Source organism: Meriones unguiculatus, chromosome X, assembly GCF_030254825.1.
Source record: "Meriones unguiculatus strain TT.TT164.6M chromosome X, Bangor_MerUng_6.1, whole genome shotgun sequence".
Lineage (NCBI taxonomy): Eukaryota > Metazoa > Chordata > Mammalia > Rodentia > Muridae > Meriones > Meriones unguiculatus.
The window spans coordinates 137,567,435-137,592,730 of NC_083369.1; the positions used below are offsets into that span (position 1 = coordinate 137,567,435).

The 25,296-nt window shown below is 40.1% G+C and overlaps 1 protein-coding gene and 1 pseudogene across 7 annotated transcripts in view; both read right to left on the minus strand.

The window, feature by feature from the left end:
• The window catches only part of Ctps2 (CTP synthase 2), a 166,185-nt gene that overhangs the window by 52,433 nt on the left and 88,456 nt on the right, over positions 1 to 25,296 (minus strand). For all 7 annotated transcript variants that reach the window (XR_009588341.1, XM_060374325.1, XM_060374324.1 and 4 more), the window contains exon 17: positions 15,385 to 15,529. Coding sequence is in view for 6 of the 7 variants with exons in the window: in XM_060374325.1 (XP_060230308.1) it covers positions 15,385 to 15,529 (145 nt within the window). In the remaining variant the exon portion in view is untranslated. The remainder of the gene's footprint in view (positions 1 to 15,384; positions 15,530 to 25,296) is intronic.
• Positions 11,957 to 12,965, minus strand: LOC132650080 (coiled-coil domain-containing protein 43-like; annotated as a pseudogene).

A 25,296-nucleotide genomic window follows, 5' to 3' on the forward strand; every position in this document is an offset into this window, starting at 1 on the left:
GGAGTATAAGTCTCAGAAAAGACCCCTGTGCCCAGACATTTTGGTTCTGTTGCTCTCCCTGTGGAGCTCTTGTTCTCTCCAAGTCTTACCCAATTCTTTTATAAGATTCCCACAGAGGAAGACAATGCAGCCACTCCTGATGAGACCCAATAAACTAGCATCAAAAGGAAGGGGAAGAAGACCTCCCCTATCAGTGGACCAGGGGAGGGACACGGGTGGAGAAAAGGTGGGATTGGAAAGGGAGGAGGGAGGAAGCTACAAGTGGGAAACAAAGTGAATAAACTGTAATTAATAAAAATATAAATAATAAAAAAAATTTCAAAAAAAAGTCACAAATAATTATTCAAGCTTAGCTTCAAACCTGTTCCATAATTAAGATCTGTGTAGAGGAAATACTAAGGAATATTCTATGATGACTTTGTCGTCCAAAATCATATGCAACAGTCCTTCTTTGCTTTTACTGATTACTTGCCTTCATCACAAGTCATAAGTTACTTAGAAAATTTAGGAATGTATTTTATAGGTTGAGATGTAGAATATGAAGACTGTGGGTCACCTGCTGGCTTCCACAAGGCCCTGACTGCTCTTCTGCCTGCCTGTAGCTTGATTTTTACTAGAGAAGTTCTATTAACAAACTGATTTTGTACAAAAGCCTGAAGCCAGGAGTGGTGGTTCACACTTGATTCCCAGCACTTATGAAGCTGAGGCAGGACAGCCTAGGCTATTGTGAAACCCTGTCTCAAAAAAAAAAAAAAAGTCATGCCATCTGGGTGCCACTAGACATGATCATATAAAGTGAATTAAGCCAGTCTCAGAAAGACAAATGTTGTATATTTTATGTTATTTGTGGCTCCTATTATTTTATAAGAAATGCATAAAATCACTCATGTATATATGATATAAAAGAAGCAAAATTGCCTAGGGGGACAAAGATGACTAATGGGAAGGAGAAAGGAAAGTGAGCTATAAAGGGGAATACTCACAATGTTTGATATATACTTGTAGAAAATCTTAAAAAGATGGAAAGGGAGGAGGACCTCCCCTATCAGTGGACTTGGAGAGGGGCATGGGAAGAGATGAGGGAGGGAGGGTGGGGTTGGGAGGGAATGAGGGAGCAGGATACAGCTGGGACACAAAACTGTAATTAATATAAAAATTTAATTAAAAAAGAAAACTTTTTTTAAAAAAAGAAAACTTTAATAAAAGAAAGAAGGCTGACAAGATGGTTCAGTAGGATAAAGCACTTGCTGTAGAGCCTTGAGACCTGAGTTCGAGTCCCAGAAACTGACTGACTCCCAAAAGTTGTCCTTTGAGCTCTACTCTCAGCATTGTGGCATATGTATGTTTGACTATACACACCATACACATACACCATACACACACACCACACATATACACACACACAAATAAATTTTGGAAAGAGAAAGAAGTGAGACAAATGAAAATGAAGTCACCATGGACACCCCTAGAAGGAGCTCCTGGGACTTCAGCCCCTTTTCTCCCGTTTACCTCCTAGACATCATAATGTAAACAGTTTTCTTTTACCGTGTGCTCACCACCATGGTATTCTGCCTCACCATGGGACTCACCATAGTTCTCACCATGGAGCCAGCAGATTATAGCCAGAACCCTCATATTTTTGTTTTGAGGAAAAGAACAGCACAGTTGATGGATCCCTTTATTTCATGTCAATCTAGACATGGGGTTAAATCTCACTCTACCAGAGACTGAGCACTACATTGTCTTGTTCCTACTGAAGTCAATTTGGTCCCAAGCTCATAAGCCATTAGTTCAATGCTGAATTTTCCATTTTTACCCCTCTGATGACAACCATTTTCATTGGCCGTGAGAGGGTTTAGGACACAGTGCTGTAAAATATGGCATCTTGGCATGGTGAACATTTTAAAGGGAAAGAATCTGAGGTAGTGTGACAGGGTAAGACAGTGCAGAGATTTCTCCATCTTGTATTCTTGAGACCTTTTTTAGGTGTAACTAGAATTTGATCTCCTTGATAGAAAATCCAATGGAAAATTACCCAACTCTGTTCTCCGAACTCAAGGCCATGATTTCCCTTTGGTTCTGTTAAATAACTACCTGCTTGTGCAAACCTCCCCCTTCATAACTGCTAATCTTAGTTTTGGTAAAACTGCTTACTTGTACAAAACCTCCCTCTGCAGCTGGCCAGCAATATAACAGGATATGGTTTTGTTTTCCAAACTGTCTTGACTCTAAAATCTCTGGGCTACACACTTGTGTTGAGAATACCCAAGAATAGTCCCAGCAGCTAGAATAAAGACTTTAAATTGGCTAGAAACTATCTGAAGCCTTAAGTGGTGGCTCACCCCTGTAATCCCAGCACTCAGAAAGGCAGATCTCTGTGAATTCAAGGCCAGCCTGGTCTACAAAATGAGTCTGGGACAGCCAAGGTTACACAGAGAAAGCCTGTTTTATAAAACAAACAAACAAAAAAAACAAAAAACAAAAATTAAAAAAAAAAAGAAAGAAAGAAAAAAAGAAAAGAGAAACCGTATCTGAGTGATCTTCTCTGGTGGGCCCCCTGTCACAACAGCATACACAGGCCTATCTCTTATGTATTCATCTGCCCTTCTGCTCTAAACAGGTGATCTGACCGTCCCCTGAAGCAGATCATTAAAGCAAATGGTGCTTTCCTAAACAGGAAAGGGCAACTCTGAAGACAGAAAAGCAGCTGAATAAGCCAACTTTGATGAGTTCTACCAGTTGACTGTAATGACAACACATCCTCTTTGTCCACTTAAATTTCTCCATGCTTCTCCCACTGTTCATCACATATAATTATATCTGAAATATAAATATATTTGTTATATATTTATGTAATATATAGCATATATTATACACATAATTATATGTATATTATATGTATACTTTTATTTTATATGTACATATTTTATATTATATACATAAACATAGTGTTTTTATATTAATTACAATTTATTCATTTTGTATACAGCTGTAGCTCCCTCCCTCATCCCCTCCCAATCCCATCCTCCCTCCCTCATCTCCTTCCATGCTCCTCTCCAAGTCCACTGATAGGGGAGGTCTTCCTCCCTTTCCATCTGACCCTAGCCTATCAGGTCTCATCAGGACTGGCTGCATTGTCTTCCTCTGTGGCCTGGTAAGGCTGCTCTCCCCTCAAGGGAGGTGATCAAGGAGCCAGGCGCTGAGTTCATGTCAGAGACAGTCCTTGTTCCCATTACTAAGGAACCCACTTGGACGCTAAGTTGCCATGGGCTACATCTGTGCGGAGGTTCTAGGTTTTCTCCATGCATGGTCCTTGTTTGGAGTATCAGTCTCAGAAAAGACACCTGGGCCCAGATTTCTTGTTTGTGTTGCTCTCCTTGTGGAGCTTCTGTCCCCTCCAGGTCTTTCTATCTCCCCCGTCTTTCATAAGATTCCCTGCACTCTGCCCAAAGTTTGGCTATGAATCTCAGTATCTGCTTTGATACAATGCTGATAAGAGTCTTTCAGAGACCCTCTGTGGTAGGCTCCTGTCCTGTTCCCTGTTTTCTCCCTCTTCCGATGTCTGTCCTATTTGCCTTTCTGAGTAAGGATTGATCCTCTTACCCAGGGTCCTACTTGTTTAGCTTCTTTAGGTGTACAGATTTTGGTATGTTTATCTTATATTATATGTCTAATATCCACTTATGAGTGAGTATATACCCTGTGTCTTTCTGCTTCTGGGATACCTCAGTCAGGATGATCTTTTCTCGTTCCCACCATTTGGCTGCAAATTTCATCATTTCCTTGTTTTAAATTGCTGAGTAGTATTCCATTGTGTAAATGTACCACAACTTCTGTATCCATTTGTCCGTTGAGGGACATCTGGGTTGTTTCCAGATTATGGCTGTTACAAATAAAGCTGTTACAAACATGGTTGAGAAAATATCCTTGTTGTGTACGTGAGCATATTTTAGATATATGCCTAGGAGAGGTATAGCTGGATCTTGTGGTAGCACTATTCCTAATTGTCTGAGAAAGCACCAGATTGATTTCCAAAATGGTTGTACAAGTTTACATTCCCACTAGCTTCGATCCAAAGAACCCCTTGGTGAAAATAAGAGAACTGACATGCATACGTGCAAAATAAAAATGTAATAAGTAAATGTAAAAAAAAAATACAATCACCATGGTAGACATGATTGTCATTATTATTTCCTCAAAAAAGTGCTTTTAAGAGCCTTGCTATGTAAGAAGAGCCTATCTCTAAATTAATTAACTAATTAATTTAAAAAACAAAACAGGTACAACTTCATCAAAGACTGGCCAGAGATATATAAACCTAGTCTGAAAACTATATAAAAATATGCTTTTGCTATTTATGATGATTACATGTTCTTATGACATCTCCCCAAACCAAGAGAAATACAGAGAATCAGGAAAATCCATTAGACATACAAATTTCAGAATTATTTTCTATAAATAATATTTAAAGTTAATTTATTAATTAAAAACAAAAAAAACAATTTCAGACAGAATTGTTTCATGTGCCAAGAATAATTCCCTACAAGTGGTCTTGGATGAGCCAACTCTAACCCACCACTTTCATTTTCTGACAGTTGTCTTCCCCAACTGCCAATGCATCAAAATGGAACACTTGAGTCAATCAATTTGAGGCTCAGCTTGAGTTTATTCATCTCTAAGGTTAATATTTTTCCTGTAAGTGTTCTGAGACTTAGGTAGGACAATAAGCCATGACATTAAAGAACAGATTCATCAGAATAAGCATTACTGCTAACCTTGCTGATTTAGGGCATTTATTGGGAGTCAGAAAAACAAGTGATAGAAATAAAATGTGGGTCATCAAACAAAGACAAAACAACATTGATTCCTGCAACAAACTAGAAAATGTGAGTGACACTCTGGGTCCTGTATGATTTAGGGGATAATTTTTGTTTCACATAAAACAAACTTAAAGTGTCAGTCATAAGCCAGATATAGGTACATTTCACTTAAAGAGAGGTCACCTCCATTTTAAGACTAACCTATCTTTTTTTTAATAACCTACACATACATATTCGGCTCTTTTGTTGTTATTTATGGAAAACGATTTTGCAATGTAGCCATATAGCCTCAAACACATGATTCTCCAGCCTCAACTTCTTGAGTATTGGAATTTATGGCCAGCACTATGCCCAGCTAAATACTAGGTGTTTGCATGTTAAATTCTAGTAAGTGTCACAAGACAGACATGTTTTGCAGTTAAGGAAGGTAAAGTCCAATATACAATATAAAACTGTCCAATATGAGTACAAGCCATAGTGGCCATGTAAATTTAAAACAATTAAAATCAAATGGAATTCAAAGTTCCATTCCTTACTTGCAGTAGCTTCATTTCAAGTACTTCACAGCCATGTGTTGCTAATGACTGCATTTTAGATAGTGCAGAGTATTGAACATTTCCATCATCTGAGAAAGTTTTAATGGATAGCATCGATTTAAAACTAATGGGGCAGCCAGATGGCTCAGCAGGTGAAGACACATGCTGTCAATCCTTGAGGACCTGACTTCGATCCAAAGAACCCCTTGGTGAAAATAAGAGAACCAACATGCATACGTGCAAAATAAAAATGTAATAAGTAAATGTAAAAAAAAAAAATACAATCACCATGGTAGACATGATTGTCATTATTATTTCCTCCAAAAGGTGCTTTTAAGAGCCTTGCTATGTAAAGTTAATTAAAGTCCCAGCAAATATCTCTCATGCTCATGTCCCCAAGTAGTGAAAACTCTGTTTTTTAAAAAACATGGAACTATCTCTTTTAAAGACTGTTAGGTTTGAGGAAATAAAAGAAATTTGAGAGATGCTGAATCAAACCATCTTTTATGCAAGACATTTAGCTGGGGTTCTGAGGTAAGAAGCTTCATTTCCACCAACAAAGCAAGGAGTCCACTCTTAAAGGCTTTCAAAGGAAAGAAAGGCCTTGCATTAAGAAGAAGCAGGCTTCATGAGTATGTAACTATGATGCTTGACCAAGGCAAGGGAGTGGGGCATATGTGAAGTAGGCTATGTGAGAGGACTTGGTTAAGGCAAGGGAGTGGGGCATATGTGAAGTAGGCTATGTGAGAGGGGAGAGGGGCTTGGTTAATGTGTAGTCCTACTACACATGAAAGCAGCAACCCTGCCTGCCACCTCCAAGTGGCAGAAAGACAGGAGGCGGGATGCTCCTGTCCTGCTCACAGCCCTCTCTGCCTCAGGCCTGGGTTCTAACATTGCCAAAATTAAAAACATCAGTTTCAATACAGGTGGGAATTGCTGTCCTAAGGACTCTACTTTGACTTTCAAGGCTTGACCACAGTGGTCTCCATGTTTATTTGCTTTTGGGACAGTCTTTCGTAGCTCATGCTTGTCTCAAACCCACAGTGTAGCCAGGGATGACTTTGAATTTCTGATCCTCCTGCCTTCACCTCCTAAAGCGCTGTATTACAGATGTGATCTACCAAACCTGGCTTATGTATTGCTGGGGATGGAACCCAGGACTTCATACATGCTAGGCATGCACTCTATCAACTGACAAAACATTTCTGTCATTTGAGAGAGTTTTAATGTATTGTGCTGATTTAAAAATAATGGCTAACCTGTCTCTCAGTGGTGACTCCTGACTCCTAGTAAATTGCCAGTATACGAAAACAGCCCAAGATACTAAGGAAAGAGTGTGGCGATGCACCATATATTCCACTTTTTACCCTGTTTGTTTAATGATTGTTTGCCCTGAAACAATCATTAAATCACTTTTTCTCTACTAATAGAAAGAGTTGGTTACGATTTAAAAACAAGTTTAATGGCATAGTTCAGACTCCCAGCATGCTTGAGTTCCTACAGTACTTTGTATCAAAATCCATTTCATATGGAAAAGTATGTTTTAAAAACACATAATCATGCACAGTTTTCCCCAAAGCATTGTTACTGCTCTACTTACTTCTTTCTCAGAAGGGCCCCTGGAAACCATAAAACACAAGAGCAAGGGAATATAAACTTAGTATGTTCTAAATGAGTTTTGCATCTCCTAGTAAACAGGTGACTACAACCAAGGCAGGCCTTTAAAAGCACAGTGGTCTGTATCACTATGAACTCCGTTCCTGGTTGGCAATCATGTTATCAACACCACAGTGAAGCACAATCTCTAAGAGCACCTTTTAATCAATGCATAAGCCCCCAAAGGTATGAGTTATTAATAATAATTTACCAGGAAAAAAAAAAAACTCTGAAGGTGTGGGTTGAAGTCAATCACTAGAAGGGAAAAAGATTGAAAAAAGGTTGAAAAGATGTTGAAAAAACAGCTCAAAGGGTAAAAAAAAAATAAGATTGGGCTTCCTTTCCCAGTTCCCTTTTGCTTGAAATGTAACAAAGGAGAGAAAGCAGTCCTTTGATAAAGTTTACCAAGCCTAATGCCCACTATTCTTCACAGAAGTCCAAAGGAGGGGCAACAGCAACTTGGACACATCTCTCCAATGAGTGGCAGATCCAGAAGCATCAACTCCACCATCAGAATCACCCCCACAGCATAAAACATTTAAGCATACCATGAAGACCAAAAGTGAAAATCCAAGGTGGGTCCAAGTTCAAAGAGTACTGGAAACTGAACAGAACACTGATTCAGGGGAGACCATCTGACTCTTTGGTTTGGAGCAGGCAAACCTTAGACTCTAAGGCTTAGGGGGAGAAAGGCACAGTGCTAACACAGTACAGTGGCCCCTCAGGCCCATGTCCACGTTCTTAAGTTCCAAGAGCTGGCATCCTAATAGGATATAAATCTGTATTCCTTCTCACTAAGCAGGTCCAGAATATATATCAATAGACAGGAGGCAAAGGAATTAAACACCTCTGGGCAGTTCTCAAGACTTCAAGGTATTCTGTATGGATTTGTGTCCATTTTATCCCATAAGCCAATGTAAGCCATTGAGGGCTTTGGGCTGCAAAATCATGCAGGAAGACCATTCTAATGGCAGGCTTAGGGTCAGGGTTAAAAGAATTAGGAGGAGAAAAACTGGAGGCGGAAAGTCCAGGCAGGAGGCTTTGTAGTAGGTAAAAGATGAACACAATTGGAACTAAGGTTAAAATTAATAATAAAATAATAATGATAATAATTCATGTTTAAGTTCCTACCATAGCCAAGCATTGGGAGAAATGATTTGTGTATATTGGGAAACTTAATCTTCATTATTACCATGTAAACTAAGAACTTTCATCTTGTGTTGGGGGGAATGTATGTAGTGTGTATTGCTAGGCTACAGTCCAGGGCTTCATGAATACTAAGCTATAACATTAATCCATAGGTTTGCACCCTCTTTTTTTTACACAAAGTCTCAGTATGTATCCCTGGATGGCCTTAAATACATAGAGAACTGCTGCCCTGGCTCCACAGAAACTTTTTATAAAGAAAGAGGAAACATGAGGTCAGAGCCATGCAGGACAGAAGAGTTTGGATTTTAATTCACCAAGTCCTACCCAACTCCAGAGCTTAGGGCCTGGAAGCTCAGGCCAGATTTCCCTGTAGCATGATACAGTGCTTGCCTAGAATGGACAGAGCCTTGGGTTCAAACTTCAGCACAGTATATGAAGGGTAATAGTACAAGCCAGCAAATTTCTAGGGAAGTTGAAGGAGGAATTCAAGGTAATTTTCAGCTACATATTGAGTTGGAAGCCTGCCTGGGTGATGTAAGACTCCCCTACAAAGCTAACTGATAAAGTAAGAGATGGGTTGTAGATAATGTCATTGGAATTCATGCTAATTTTCTTAGATGTGATTTAAAATTGTGTCAATATGTCTTTAGGAAAATTGTATGAAATATTTAGGTATAAAGTCCTATCATGTTTGCAATTTACTTAGACATGGTTCAAAAGTTAGGTTGTACAAAGAAGGTGGAGGAAGAAAAAGAGCATAGTCGAACCATAACAACTGGTAAATGCCGTCAGAGGGCTACAAGGTTTTACTGGACTAATTTTCTATCTTGTTGGTATACTTGAAAGTTTTCAAAATAAAAGAGATGAGGGGAAGATACACATATTCACTACTATACCTGGCTTAGAAACTTTTCTGTTGCTGTGAAAAGACACTGGGACCAAGGCAACTTATAAGAAAGCATTTAATTGGGGTCTTGCTTACAGTTTCCAAGGGGGAATCCCTGACCATCATGGTGTGAAGCATGACAGCAGGCAAGTAGGCATGGCACTGGAGCACTAACTGTTTACATTTTGAGACAACAATCATGAGTCAGAGAGAAAGTACTAAATAGGAACGGTACAGGCTTTTGAAACCCCAAAGCCAACCCCAGTGACACAAATCTTCCAACAAGGCCACACCCCTTAATCCTTCCTAAACACCAACTGGGTACCAACCATTCAAAAATTAGTCTGTAGGAGTCATTTTCATTCAAACCACAACATAAATATAACCAAGAAGAACCATATATAGGTAGAAAGATTAGAAGGAAATATTTCAAAAATGAATACAGTGATTAACTCTTCTCAGGTTGGAAGTCAGAATGTGATTTGTGAAGCCAGACACAGTATGAGTGAAATGGGTTCCTTCTCTTTCTGACTGCCTCCAGGATTCTAAAATGAAGGTATCATGGGAAACCGGGGATAGAGTCCAAGGGCGGAGCACGTACAAAGCCCTGGCTGGGTTCAATCCTCAGCATCACTCAAACCAAACCAAACAAAAGAACTAAGCAGCAGGAGCAAATGGGAAGAAGACAACAGACTTACTACCCTCGGAGTCCAATCCAGAGGGGAATCAGGAAATGGAAGAGGCAGACTCCAGGGATACACTTCCTTTAAGAACCCTTTTCATTACAAAGAATTTCTGACCTTTGAGTTTGGTCTGCAACAATCAAGAAATACATTGCATCACCAAGTACCTTCTCTATTATTTTTCATACCACCCTGCCTCTTGTTTTACCATGAAAAGATAAGAGACAGTAAATATTGTTTGGAGACATGGTACAAGGTCCTTAACCTAAAATAAAATGTTATTCAATTGTTTTAAGAGCCCAGTTTTATCCTTTTTCTGACTTAAATAAAGTATATTTTAAAAAGGAAAAGGGTGGTTATTGTTGCAATGTCATAGTTGAAGGATGAAGAGGCAGCATATCTCCTATTTTTTTCTTCTGCACAAAGGTAGCTAAAGATACAAAAACAAGTCAGCAAATGTTCTCAAAATACTAGGTTTTTATCAGCCACATATGATCTCAATCATCTCTGTCTTTCTTTTATAACCTTTTAAAATGTAAAAATTCATTTTAGTTTGCCCCAAACAAAACAAAAAGGGCTGTTGGTATAATGTTCTTCTGGAATGTATACTATTTACCCTTGTTCATTCAAATGCCAATTTCTCTATTCCACTATCTGGTTTCAATTGTGATGCTTATGCTTATGCTAAGCATCACCTGTCTCAAGTCTGTGTAAACATGCCACCATTTGTTCTCTGTATTTTCAATAAAACACCAGCCAGTGCTGTGCAATGGAGAGAATAGGGTGGGACATCCTGGTCTGAAGGGGAGGAGAAGGAGGCAAGTGGGAGGAGTCAGAGAGCAGAGATCAGCAGGAGAAGACTTGGAACCATGAGGAGAGATGAACCGGACCTAAGATATGACTGAAAGCAAGTATAATGTGAGAAATATGAATGGGAGGAAACTATGCAGGCTTGGAGGTTTAGGATAGAGTAACTATTGGCCAGCATTGTGCTCTAGGTTAATTAAATAAATCCTAGTCTCTGTGTGGTGATTTGGGTATACAGCTGGTTTAGAAATAACCACTGTTTAACTAAAAGATAAATCAACAGTAAGTATAGTTTCCCTATACAAAAAAAGGGACGAGGGAAGCTGGGCTAAACTTGGCCTGTGAATGGTATAGTCTTCTAACCCCTGATATAAAATATCTACTGTATCTTGTCAGAAAAATTGTTCTCTTGATGATTTTGATAGCTGTTGCCCAAAGTCAAATAAAATAACTTTTATTTACCACTGGATGTGACTGTGACAGAAGTAGCCTTGGAGAGTTCCTGCTTACTCTTGACTCTCCCAGTTTTTCCATTTGTTCTTAACTTTGTTAACCACCAACTATATAGACCTTTAAGTATCTGTGTTAGAAAAATTTCCAGTGTTTCTTCAGTTTATTAGGTTTTAATACTCATCTTGCAAGTATGTCCAACCTGTGGTTGAAACAGCTATAAATTCAGTATAATACAAAATCATAAACTTATTTTTTTTTCAATGCTGTTTATTCAGGAACCTTGAACAATCATCTGACCCTGGGGAAAGCCAGCCCACAGCTTAAATAGCCTCTGGGTAGCCATAACTTATTTTTAAAACATGATTCTTTGCAAGTTTTTAAAAAGTCAAAAGGTTAAACTTGTCTGTAGGATAAATCAAGATTAAAATCAAGAGAGGATTCAAGTGAACTCATGATTACAAAAAAAAATCTAGCTAACAATGATATGTGTATACCTCAAACTGACACAACAGACTACGTGAAAAAAAATACATAGATCTCTACTTAAAAACATAAGTTGTTTTTCCCATGGGCTATTTTTTTCTTTATTCAGTACTGGGAATCAATCCCAGGGCCTTGTGTATGCTAAGCAAGCACTCACTACTACAGCCTGAGCCCAAGCTGACACATTTAAAAAATATTCTTAGATCTTCACAATCCAAATAACTGCTTCCACTTCCCTAATTTGATGTTATATAAAATGTGGATGTGGGCGGGGCTCTTCATTTGCTATTTCAGCCATAAAAGACTGTTACTACAAGCCAGGAGTGGTGATTTATGCCAACAATCCTAAAGCTGAGAAGCTGAGACAAGGACACTGCAAAAAGTTCAAGGCCAGCCTGGACTATACAATGAAACCCTCAAAACAAAAACCTAGTAAATTTTGAGGCAAATATTGCTTCAGAAGCAATTTGCACCTTTTTTTTTTTTAACTCTCAGAAGTAATGGTCATGTTTCCTTTATGATGTTATCTTCCTGGATCTGGCTAATTATATAATATAAGGGAAGAATATAGGATTTCAGTGCTAAAAGAGAACCGTTACCCTGACTCCCGATCTTTGGTAAAGATATTAACTATAACTGATTGCCCCCACCACCAAAACATGGCACAGTTTTTAGTTACAAGTGATTGTGATTTTCCTTTTGAACATGTAAGCAAGAAAGCCTTAGGAAATTTTGGGAAATACATTAGTCTCAGTTCTCTTAAATACACAAATGCACAATCAGTTCTTGGGTGGAAGGGACAGAGTGGGCCAAGGCTATCACTTGCTTGCATTCTCCTCTCTGTGTCCTTTTCTTTTTTTCCCTCTTGTGCTAGTTTGTCCTTCTCCCTCTGCAGTTTGTCCTATTCCTTCTTCCTTTGGGATTCATTCTGAAGTGAGTCTCCCTCCAATTTCCAAGCACTGAGAACATCTTCCACATTGTTGTTTCGAAACAGGCATTTGTCAGAACCAATGTTTTTTGTTGAAACACTCAAATCATCTTTCTCATCTGCTTCATCCTTTCCATCTATCACATAGGCATACTGGGCCAGCAGGGAGATTTTCCTCTGCCTCTCTTCTTCTGAAACCACCGTGGGCTTCACCATGATCTGTGCCTGCATTTCAATCAAGGTACAGAAGCCTTGTACCTCATCTGTTTTTTTGTTTGTTTGTTTGTTTAACTTTAATGGTGACATTTTGCGTCAATCCACAATTTCCTTATAGCTATCAAGGAGGGAATCTTCTTCAGGGAAAGCAGAGAGGATAGCCTGTAGAATATCCTCCTCCTCCTTCAGAACACCAAGGATATAAATGGTGTAAACAGCTTGGACCAATCCCAGTGCTTCCAACCATCCTTCCATCCAGAAGCCAAAACCCTGGCCATCACTCTCACAGAGGACTGCCATGGCCACTTCACTGGGTGCCACCATGCTGGAGATAGGCTCCTGCCAGACCTGAGGGTGCCTCCCACTTATATCCTTTAAAACCTCTTTCCCCAAAGAGATGTATTCCTGTGAACTGTAGACTGGCCCTACCTGAATACTTGCGTTCTGACAGAGAATGAGCATTACATGAGCAAAAGTTTTACACTAACCTACAAATGGGCCTGACAGATGCCCACATCGTAAAACTAGAGGCTCTTCTTAAATGTGTTATGTAGTGCCTGGACATAAGAGCTTTTGATGTGTGTGTGTGTGTGTGTGTGTGTGTGTGTGTGTTATTTTGCTTTATTCAGGCAATATCTTGATATGCAGCCCTGGCTGGCTTGGAACCAACAGTGCAGACTATAGTAGCACCTAGCTTACAGTAATCCTTTACTCTCCAGAGTGCTGGGATTACAGGTATGTGCAACCACTCCTGCCAATAGTCACCATTCTTGAGGTTCCTGCAATTTATCAGGTTTAGACCATATTCCTCTGTGGCCTGAACTTACCACTCCAGTGAAATGAATGCCACCTGTGTGCTAGGTAGCCAGGCAGACAAAGATAAACATAGTGGCTGAATGTCCATAAAAGAAGATACACAAATGTGAAGGCCAACAGGTTGGCTGAAATTGCAATAAATGCCATTAAGGGGGCTTTTCTTCACTCTAACATTGTATCTAGCTCAGGAGTTAAAGGCTAGTGCTCATCTATGAATGAGCTTCACTCAGAAATCCTCAGCCTCCTTGCAGGAATCAACAGTCCACAATAGGTGGGTAAAAAGACATCTGGACCAGACAAACCACAGAGCATTCACTTGTTAACTGACACTTTCAAACAGACAGATAATTATGAATATATAATTTATCTCAGACAACTAATTTGCTCCTTTGTCACCTCCTTTCCTACATGAGAACCTGGAATAATAGAGAATGTAAGATAGCCATAAAATGTCACAGTACACATATGATTTGGAATTCTACATTGGAATTTTCAGTCTGCAACATATTGCAGCCTGAGAAGCTAGGAATGTTTTAATATAAGAAATCTCTCGTGCAGAACAATAGCATACAAGACACACAATTAGGAGACTACAGCTGAAGCAGGGAAGAATCTAGAGTCCCTTAGCCTGCCCCTAATGGTTGTAGCTAATCCTCAAACATAGTTAGAAAGTGACTGCTCTGGTTAGAGACAGCAAAGAATGATTCTTAATTTGGTAAGGCAGCAGGCATGTAAGCCATGTAAAGCTACTCCTATATGAACCCACAGAAAAGCGAAGTACTAGAGCTGTGAGCTTTTCTGAACAATAATGCCACTATAATGCGGCTTGTATAACACAAGCTCACAGACACCCCTTGTACCCATGCTCCCTGATCTCAAGTTAAATCCTGAAATGGTTGTTTACAAGTGAGAGTCTAAACAATAGAGAGCATTCCTGTGACAAACAATCATCCTTCCTAAGTCTGGAATATTCTAGGTAGTTCCTTCCATTTCTAAACTTTCTACAGTAATGCATATAGTATTCTTAGGTGAGAATAAATACAGATAAAAATTCTATCCAAACTATTACTTAAAGGTAATGAAATCTCAGTAAAAATTCACACTATCTTGATCTTAACAATTAGTGTTCATCTTCCCGTTTTTTTTTCCCCATTTGTTTGTTTTGCTTGTTTTCTTAAGACATGGTATCTTAAGCTGAAGATATATTTCAGTAGATAAGAGTACTTGCCTAGCATGCATGAATCTCTGGGTTCCATGCCAAGGAGAGATAAATATGGTAACACATATCTATAATCCAAGAACTTGGAAGTTTGAGGTAGGAGGATCCAGAGTTCAAGGTCATCCTTGGCTTCAAAACAACTATGAGAATAGCCTGGGCTACATGAGACCTTGTCTCTAAAAATAAAAACAAAAGACATGATGTCTCACTATGTATACCAGGTAGGCCTGGAATCTATGATCCTCCTGCCTCAGCCTCTCAAATATTGAAAATACAAGCATACACCACCCCAACCAGCAAAATAAATCTTTAAAATATTTAAATGATAATATTCCATAAGGTATATATGGTCTTGGTTTCCATTAATGTTATGATAAAGAAAAGAATAGCAAAAGTTTAGGTATAAGAGAGCATCAATTGAACTAAATAAAAATTTGTGAAATAAAAACCAACTTACCTAACAACTTACAAGACAAAGATAATCAGATCCCTTACCTTAAACACTTAACTGAAAATAAAGTACAAATACACTGTTGCATATTAAACTATGAAAGTTCTAGAAGAAAATACTGATTTATAATATTATTACACAGGAAAGATTTTAGGCATGATACTAAAGGTGGAATGTAGAAAAATAATAGGCTTAAATTCTATAAGGATTCTAAATTTTTGGAAAAGGCTAAGATGCTAGTAACCATGCATCCTAGCCCATTGCTAAAAGCATTAAGTTACCTGAGCAAGAGTCTGCTGATGTGTTGAAGATGGTTATCTAGGTTCCCAGTAGCGGCAAGTAAGAGTCCTAGGTATGGAGGGGAAGGCTTCATTGGTCTAGAAGTAAACTCAGGATGAAACTGGACACCAACGAAATATGGATGATCTGAAATGAAAGCAAGTAAGTGACTAAATCAAACAGGCACAAAAAAAAAAGGTTGATAGGTTACTACATCGTTGGGTATCAGCCCACTCTAAGTACTAAGGTGATTATCTAACTTGCCACAAATCTCCTTTCATGATCCATTTAAAATATAAAATTCCAAATTGTATGACACATTTCAATTAATTGGAGACCGAGAATTTTTTTTTTGGGGGGGGGTGTTGACTAAGAAAAGTGAAGCAAGAGCTTTTGATTGCTAACATGAATTCTCCTTGAACACCAGCCTGTTTTTCTCTTTTCTTTTGAGACAGGGTGGCATGTAGCCCAGGCTACCCTTGAACTGCTCTGTAGCTGAGAATGATCTTGAACTTTGATATTCCTACCTCTACCTCCTGAGTGCTAGGATTTTATGTGTGTGCCTCTACAGTGGGCTTATACAATGCTGGGGATTGAACCCAGGGCCTCATGCATTCTAGGCTAGCATTCTACCAACTTAGCTACATCCCCAGCCCTAACCTGTTTCCAAAAGGTCTTTCATTGTTGTCTCAGTTTCTATTGTATCCTTAGACTTCCAGCTACTCCCCACCCCCCGAACTGAGTCAAAGGCTTGCTGTGTAGCCCATGTTAGCTTCAAACTTGTATCAATCCTCCTGTCTCAGTCTCCCATGTTGGGATTACAGTTGCATACTATGTCCAGCTCTCTTTCTCTTAGGTGCCTTTAGGACACTTCTTACAAAATCTTCTCCATCCCCAAGGAAAAGCTCTCCAGGCTAATCTAACATAGCAGTTACCTAGCCAGTTGCCCCTGAAAATGGCAAAGACAAAAGTTTTTCTAGTAATGGTTTCCTGTTAGGTGGTAATCCCAGCACTGTAAAAAAGAGAATTGGTACTGGTATATCAGCCTATGCCAACATATCCCCTGAGGTGTAGTCTGAGTGACAAAAGCATGGCCTTCCAATATGACAATGCAGTCAGCATTTGACAGGTCAAAGCAGTCAGCTTTCAAGTTAATTTTTATTTGTATTTTGTAACATTAATTTTATGTGTATGTGTATGTGCCTGATGTCTGTGTATCACATGTGTGTAGGAGCCCATGGAGGACAGAAGAGGAAATGGAACCACTGGAACTTGAGTTACATACAATTGTAGGCTACTGTGGGGGTTCTGGGACCCTCTAAGTTGGGTCCTTTCCAAGAGCAGTAAATGTTCTTAACCACTGGGTCATCTCTCTAGCACCTCAAGTTAGATTTTAGCTCCTGTGTTTCCTATGTTGAGTAGCCCTTTACAATAAGAATATACTGTCATGGGGGAAACAGAAGTTACTTTTGGTTGGAGGCTCCTAAGAAGTTCCTATATGAGCAATTCATGATACAAACAGAAAAGTAGCTTTTGCCAGATACCCAGAGTCCTCTGTTTTGGAACAGCCATAGTTAAACAGGCAGCATTTCCAAATCTGGGTAGAAATTTTCTGAGATTTCAATTTCTTCCCTAAATCAGAACGAACGAAAGAAAGAAAGAGAGAGAGAGAGAGAAAGGAAGGAAGGAGGGAAGGAAGGAAGGAAGGAAGGAAGGAAGGAAGGAAGGAAGGAAGGAAGGAAGGATGGAAGGAAGGAAGGGAAAAGAAAAGAAAGGAAAACCTGTGCAGTACATACTTTGAACTTGTGTCAAATGCCACAATTATTAATGTAGAGCATTGGGAGGGTCAGTATGATACCCTCCCAAATTTTAAGTATGTATCAAACTAAAGAGAATAATATGCAATGCTTTATAGGCAACAGTAAAGGAAAATTTAGCTCATTCAATGAGACGTTTTAATCAAATGATATGGAAGTCTAGTATTGGGCCAGCAAGATATGGGTCTAGTATGTCTGATGACCTGAGTTCAATCTCCAGTAGCCACATGATGGAAGGCAGAAAACTATCTCCTGAAAAGCTGTCCTCTGACTTCCACACATGTGTGATGATTTTTTGAGCCCATACAATACCCACACAAACTAAATCTAAAATTAAATAAATGAAAATTTAAATGTGCCTGGGAATTAAAGAATCACAAACTCTTGTTACTAATAGAGATCCCAAACTACTACTAACCACAATAAGGAAATGATGATTGAGTAGCAATATCTGTACTCCAAAGGTTACCATTTCAAGTTCTGCTGTACAATGTGATAGCCTCTAACAACACATAGTTATTTCATATTCACTAACACTGAGGGCTGGGAAGCCAGGGGTTCCTGTAATCCTGTAATTACACCTGTGATCTCAGCACTCAGAGAAGCAGAAGCAAGCAGATCTCTGTGAGTCTGAGGCCAGCAGATAAAAGCACTTTCTAGACAAGCATGAAAACCTGACTTCAAATCCACAGCATCCATGTTGAAAAGCTGGGTACTACTGCCCATGCTTATAATCCCACCATAGGAGGGTGAAGACAGGAAGATTTGGGGAGTTTCCTGGCGAGCCAGCCTAACAGAAATTTGGGAGTTTCCAGTTCACTGAGAGACTCCACTTCGTGGCAATAAGGCAGAATGAAAGAAAAAGACACTGATGTCTTCTTCTGGCTTTTGTGTGTGTGCATTCACAGACACACACACACAAACAATTTGAGCTGGTAGTCAATATCCTAAACAGGCATAATAATTACTTCACTAAAGCAAATATTACTGGACAGGTTTGATCTCAGAAAAAAAAAAGTGGAGGAATATTCTATATTTAAGCAGAAGCCTCCTTGAATTAGAGGGCTGCCCACACATGAGAGCTTGGCACTGAGAATGATACCTTCTCCCTCAATGAAAAAGAAAACAATTGAGTATATTGGTGCAGGGGTATAATCCCAGCACCCCAGAGGTAGAGGCAAGAAGATCACTTCTAGGTTATCTTCAGCCACACTTTAAGGCCATCCTGTGCTACAAGATGGGATCCTATTTCAAAGCAAAACAAGCAAACAAACAAAGTCACTCTCCTCATTAGTTTTTATTGTCAATGTGACATAACCTAGAGTCACCTGGGAAAAGGGAACTTCAAGGGAAGAGCTGCTTTGATCTGAATGGTCAGTAGTCGTGTCTGTAAGACAATGTCTTGATTGGTGGGGGAGGGACAGCCCATTGTGAGTAGCACCAACCCTAGGTAAACAGGGCTAGGGTATATAAGAAAACTGAGCATGATCTGGAGAGTAAGCCAGTAAGCAGTGTTCCTCTATGACTTCAGCTTCCATTCCTACCCTGACTACCCTCAATGATAAACTATGACCTGAAAGTATAAGTCAAAATAAACACTCTCCTCATGAAGTTGCTTTTGGTCATCATATTTATAACAACAGAAAGCAGACTAGGACAGTTAAATCTAGTGGTACAAGCCTGTGTAATCCCAGCATTCAGGAGGCAGAGACAGGAGGATCGTCACAAGTTTGAATGCAACCTGGTATATACATATACTGCACATTCCAGGTAAGCCCCAGCTGCATAATGAGAACCTGTCTCAGAAAATCAAAATCAAAAACAAAAACAAACAAAAACCCAAGGGTATTAGGAAATGGCTCAGCAGGTAAAATTGCTTGTCTCCACAAAGTTTGATAACCTGAATTCTATCCCTGGGACCCATGTGGTGAAAAGAAAGAATTAAGAATTGTCATATGAAAGAAGGGGGAGTTAGTAAGATCTGAAGAGGACAGGAGCTCCACAAGGACCAAATATATCAGGGCACAGGGGTCTTTTCTGAGACTGATTCTACAACCAAGGATCATGCATGGATAGAACCCTACTTAAACATAGCCGATGGCAGCTCAGTATCCAAGTGGGTTCCATAGTAAGGGGAACAGGGACTGTCTCTGACATGAACTCAGTGGCTGGGTCTTTGACCTCCTCACTCCCCGTGGGAAGAGCAGCCTAGCTAGGCCACAGAGGAGGACATTGCAGCCAGTTTTCGACCTGATAAGCTAGGGTCAGATGGAAGGAGGACCTTCCCTATCAGTGGACTTTAAGAGGGGCAGGGAGGAGATGAGGGAGGGAGGGTGGGATTGGGAGGGAATGAGGGAGGGGGCTACAGCTGGGATACAAGGTAAATCAAATATAATTAATATAAAAGAGTTGTCTTCTAACCTCCATTCACAAGTCACAGTATGAGGCTTACCTTTCATGCCCACCCCCAGAAATGAGTAAGTGAATGTAATAAGTTAAAGAAAAATGTATTTTAAAAAGGAAGAAAAGTCATCCACACTTCAAAAAGAAACTAAGCAATATAACTTTAAAATAAAACACATTAAACATTATAGCATAATATCTAGGGATGTCTTAGAAAGAGAAAAGACAGTACTTCTGCTTCTGCAAAGCTGCAAAGAGACTGTTACAAAGATCATGTCACAACCAGGGACAGACTATTTAAATGAATGGATCATTGCTTGGAATCATTTTATTGAAACAAATTCTCGATGTGGCTATGAAGAATGATGAAAGAGTTTTTATTTTGATGATGTCCTATCAGTCAAACAAAGTACCTTTAAAAATAATGCTTTAAAGCAGATTCTGACATTCTACAAATCTCAAGCTTTGTTCCTCTCAGAATCCTTGAGGGACAGTAGAAACTCGTAGATACACTTCTAAAGGGTACTTAAGATCAAAATCTTTTGGGGAATTTTCCTTCATAAAGTGAATTCCCTTGCAGTGAGCGTTTAAAAACTGCAAGGTTTTACAGCAGCTCTCATTTCCTTTCCAGCCTTCATTAAATCTGAAGGTTTCAATGGGGATCTAAATCTTTGTGAAGAAAGAGGCCTCTTGGTATGTTTGCTGACAACAAGAGAAGCAGGAGAATGAAAAGAGAGTAAGTACTTGAACAAAGCAAACAAGCATTTGTTTGCTTAAGACATTTTCTGCCCTCTTCTCACAGGCTAAGAAAGGCTGGTAGCCTTTAAGAGCAATCAGTGATTAACTTTAATTTAACATCAAAATGATTCCTGAAGCATACCATTACTATTCTAATTCAAAACTCTATACAGAGTCAGGCAAGGTGGTGGGGTCAAGCATCTAGTGAGCACAATCATTATTTTCCTTCAGGGTCCAGGTAAAAGGCTACTATATTCAAGGCAGCCCATCTCTGACTTCAGGTCTCTTCCAGGATTGAGATTCCTCCTCCCCTTCCTGTTTGAGTTCTTGAAGTACTCAAATAGATTATTGACCATAAGGGAAGGACAGGAAAGAGCAATTTAATCAGAGAATTATGACATGGGCTGAGATGAAGAAAAAGTTGTTAAGTTGTAAAGAGAGTCTGGAATCTAAAGCACATAGGTTGGAAAGGCAGGTTCTCCAACATCATTCTAACACTTTATTTTGTACTTGCATGTTTATTTATTTGAGATAGGATCTCTTTGTGTAGCCCTGGCTAGCTTGGAACTCACTGTGGAGACTAGGCTAGCCTTGAACTCAGAGATCTGACTGCCTCAACCTCTCAACCTTCAAGTGTCAGGATTAAAAGCATGAGCTACCATGCCCAGCTATCAATTTATTTGTTGTGGTTTGAATAGGAATAGCCTCCAGAGACTCATGTGTTTGAATATTTGCCACATAGGGAGTGGGTATGGCCCTGCTGGAGGAAGTATGTCACTGTGGGAGCAGGCTTTGAGGTTTCATAAGCTCAAGCTACGCCCAGTGTGGAATGGTCTTCTGCTGCCTATGGATCAAAATGTAGAACTCTCAGCAAATTCTCCAGCCACCATGCTTCCCACCATAATGAGAATGAACTATACCACTGAAACTGTAAGATAGCCTCAAATGAAATGTTTTCCCTTTTAAGAATGGTGTGATCATGTTGTCTCTTCATAGCAATAAAACCCTAAGACATTTGTCAACAAAGTCTCCTTATGTAGCCATGGCTAACCTGGAGCCCACTGTGTAACCCAGACAAGCTTCAAACTTGCTGTGATCCTCCTCCTCCTTCTCCCAAATCCTGGGAGTTCAGGCACACACCACTCTATCTAGCTCAGGCTACCCTTTTGGAGTATATAACATGTACTTCCCATCCAACAAATCAGCGTCATTTCTTCAACAAATTAGCATGACTGGAGAGCAAAGCCAGAGTCTTGTCCTGCTTAGGAGTATTAGAAAGGGAAGAACATAAAAGCAGGGAGGAACTTGAGAACAAGTCAGATTGAAAGCCATCATGCAGGAGGCTAAGGTAGCAGGGACTGCAAGGGCAATCTCAAACACTTTCTGTGGCATTTGACAAGTGATTATAAGTTGGAGAGGTGAGGGGAAGGAGGAAGAACTGAATAGTGCACGGTCCAGCATGATCTAGGAGAGTAGTTCTTGATCAGGCACATTTGCCAGTGTCTACAGATGGTTTAGTTGGTTGGTTGTTGTTGTTGTGGATTGGTTGATTAGTTTTGGTTTGGTTTGGTCTGGTTTTTGAGACAAGGTCTCTTGTAGCCCAGGAAGACCTTAATGTATGTACCTAAGAATGACCTTAAACTCTTGGTCCTCTTGCTTCTAAGTACCTTCTAAGTACTGGGATTACGAAGTCCAGCATTACAGCTGGCACTGAGGTACTGTGAACTTGTACATACTGGACAAACACTCTGCCAGGAAAATAGACCTTTTCTCCAACTCTGTAAGATGTTTTTGAAATGCTACAACTAAGGGGTAGGGTGAATGAAGCCTGCTACTAGTATCCATTGACTAGAGGCCAGGGACGCTTACAAATACCACACAGAACACAGGACAGCTCAAAAACAAACAAAAAATGATCTTGCTCCAAAAGTCAATGACAGAAAGGGTAAGAAACTCCCAGGAGAGTAGAATGATGGTTCATTAACATAAATCACCCTGAGGAAGCAATTGGAGAACATTTAAATTTAATTTGACATAAAACGAACATGCCAAGAAAACAGCCAGACAAACAGATCAAGAAATATTCAAATTTGTCCAACTCCACATTTGGCTAAGGCTGAGGGCCAGATGCTGAGACACTTTCAAAAAGCCAGAAAAAAATGAATAAACAATTCAAAGAACCGGAGACATAGCTCAGTGAAATACTTAAAAAGGCTGAGTTTGATCTCAGCATCTTGAAGACAAAACCCAAACCAACAAATAAAACCAGGGCCAGTGGGATGGATCAATGGACAGAGGTGCTTGCTGCCAAGGATGATAACCAGAGTTCAGTTCCTGGGAACTACACTGTGGAAAGCTACAACTGACTCCTGCAATTGGGCTGCCTCCACCTGCATGCCTGCCACGCCATCCAGCTGCTCACACATATACCCCCACAGGCACATAAATAGACAACCTCAATAAAAACAGAAAGACCCCACCAGGCTGTGGTGGCACACGCTTTAACCACGCACCCAGGAGGCAGAGGCAGGCCGATCTCTGAGTTTGCGGTCAGCCTGGTCTACTGAGTGAGTTCAGGACATCCGGGGTTTGCTTCCATGTATGTGGACCTATCTGCATTGCCCACGTGGCACGCTGGGGTTAGCTACCCAGAGGCTATATAAGCTGTGGGCTGGCTTTCCCCAGGGTCAGAAGATTGTTCAAGGTTCCTGAATAAACTGCATTGAAAAAAATAAATAAATAAATAAATAAATAAAATATTCAAGTTTGTCAAAAGAAGGTGTATACATGTGGGTCTAGGCTGGGGGTTGCAAATATTTCTGTAAAGGGTTGAATAATAAGTATTTTAAGCATTGCAAGACATGAAGCCTCTTTCACAACTTCTTTCTTACTGTAACGTAAAAAGCAGCGTCAGAAGCGAGGTCACTTTGACCATTTTTGCTGTTGTGTGTGGGAGCCAGCATAAACTCTTGGATGAGTTACCTTGCCTGAAAGTAGGTCATAATACCCTCTTGCCTGCCAGGCATAGCCCACATAACCCACACCTGTGATTCTAGGATATGGGAGATGGAGCCAAGGGGGAGAAGGAATTCAAGGCAAGCCTCAGCTAGGTACTGAGTTGAAGAAGGTAAGCCTGGGATACATGAGACTGTCTCAGAAAAAAAACAACAACAAAACAAAACAAACAAACAAAAAAAAACAGCAGTGGGGGGAAAGCCCCTCATTCCGGAAGGATTATGCCCTGCATCTATGGGGGAAGAATGATGCAGAGAAAGGCTAAGAAGAATCTGGACAGTCTTGCTGGCCCCTCAGTCTATCACAACTTTTGCCTTGTCACATTTCCACAGGCTGCCTATTACTCTTCAAATCTAAGAATGAAAAAGTGTTCCCCACCCCCCGATCTTTGAGTTATCATTTTGGAAGGGCCCTGTGTCACATGAAACTAACTAACTAACTAGACTTGTTATGCTTTGTAATGGCTAATCTCGTCAACCTGACACACATGGAAAGAGGAAGCCTCAGTTGAAGAATTGCCTCCATCAGGGAGGCCAGTGGTCATGTCGGTAGGGCATGTTCTTGATTGCTAATTGATACAGGAGGGTCCAGCTCACTGTAGGCAGCACCACCCCTGCCTCCAGAAGGGCTGGTGGGTCTGGGATGTATAAGAAAGGCAGCTAGCTCTCCATGGTTTTTACTTCCAGCTCCTCTTTTGAGTTCTTCTTGCCTGGGTTTCCCTTGACGATGATGGACTGTAGCTTGTATGATGAAATGAACCCTTTCCTCCCTAAATTAGTTTTGTTCAGTGTTTATTAATGTGTAAGATAGCCCACATGGTACTTTGTGCACTTGTGTGGTTTTGGTTTTTCAAGACAGGGTTTCTCTGTATAGAGCTGGCTGTCCTGGAACTCACTCTGGAGACCAGGCTGGCCTCAAACTCACAGAGACCTGCCTGCCACTGCCTCCCAAGTACTGGGATTAAAGGTATGAGCCACCTGGTTTGCTCAGCATGAAAGCTGAAAAACTGAAAGTGTCATGGAGAGAAGATGAGTCTTGGGGCTATGTGGCAGAGTTGGAATCCTAGAAGAGAAGGCATGGAAGGCCACAGATGAAGGTGCAGCCCCAGCTGCAGTGGAGACCCCAGATTACTGGAGATTCCAGGACTTTGGAAGAATGAAGCCAGCCTGAATCTATAACACAAACTGTGTGCTGCAGGTAGCAGAGCTAGAGAAGTGAAACTGCCAAATCCTTTTGTTATCTCAGAAGATCATGAATGAGTCCCAGGTGGTGTACATGGAACTTCTTACACTAAGATTTTGGTTTTGATTTGATCTGATTGTACCCGTGTTGTGTTTTTCTCTCTTCAAATACATAAGTATATAATTTGTTTGTTTGATTTTAATTTTACAAAAGTCCACCATTAAGAAGCTTTAGACATTAAAAGAGATACTGAACTGTTATAACATTAAAAATTTTAAAGACTGTGAGACTTTAAAAATTGGACTGCATATACTGTGATACCAACATGAGATCTTGGGACAAGAAAGGAAAAGAATGGTTTAACAGTGATGTGTTTGAGTGTCATGTTAACAAGAGGTAGACTTGTGCTAGCAAATCATAGTTGACAACCTGACACACCTAGGAAGAGGGAATCTAAGTTGAAGAACTGTCCCAACATTCAGGGATGCAGAAGGAGGTGTATCTCTATGAGCTCGAGGCCAACCTGGTCTACAAGAGTTCAAGACAGCCAAGGCTACACAGAGAAACCCTGTCTAAAAAAAAAATTTAAAAAACCTGTCTCCATCTGATTAATCTATGGTCATGTCTGCGGAGTATTTTCTTGACTTATAATTGATGTGGGTGGCAGGCTATTGTGGGTGGTACCATCCCTAAGCAGATGGTCCTGGGCTATATAAGAAAACTAGCTGGAAATGAGCCTGAGAGCAAGCCAATTCACAC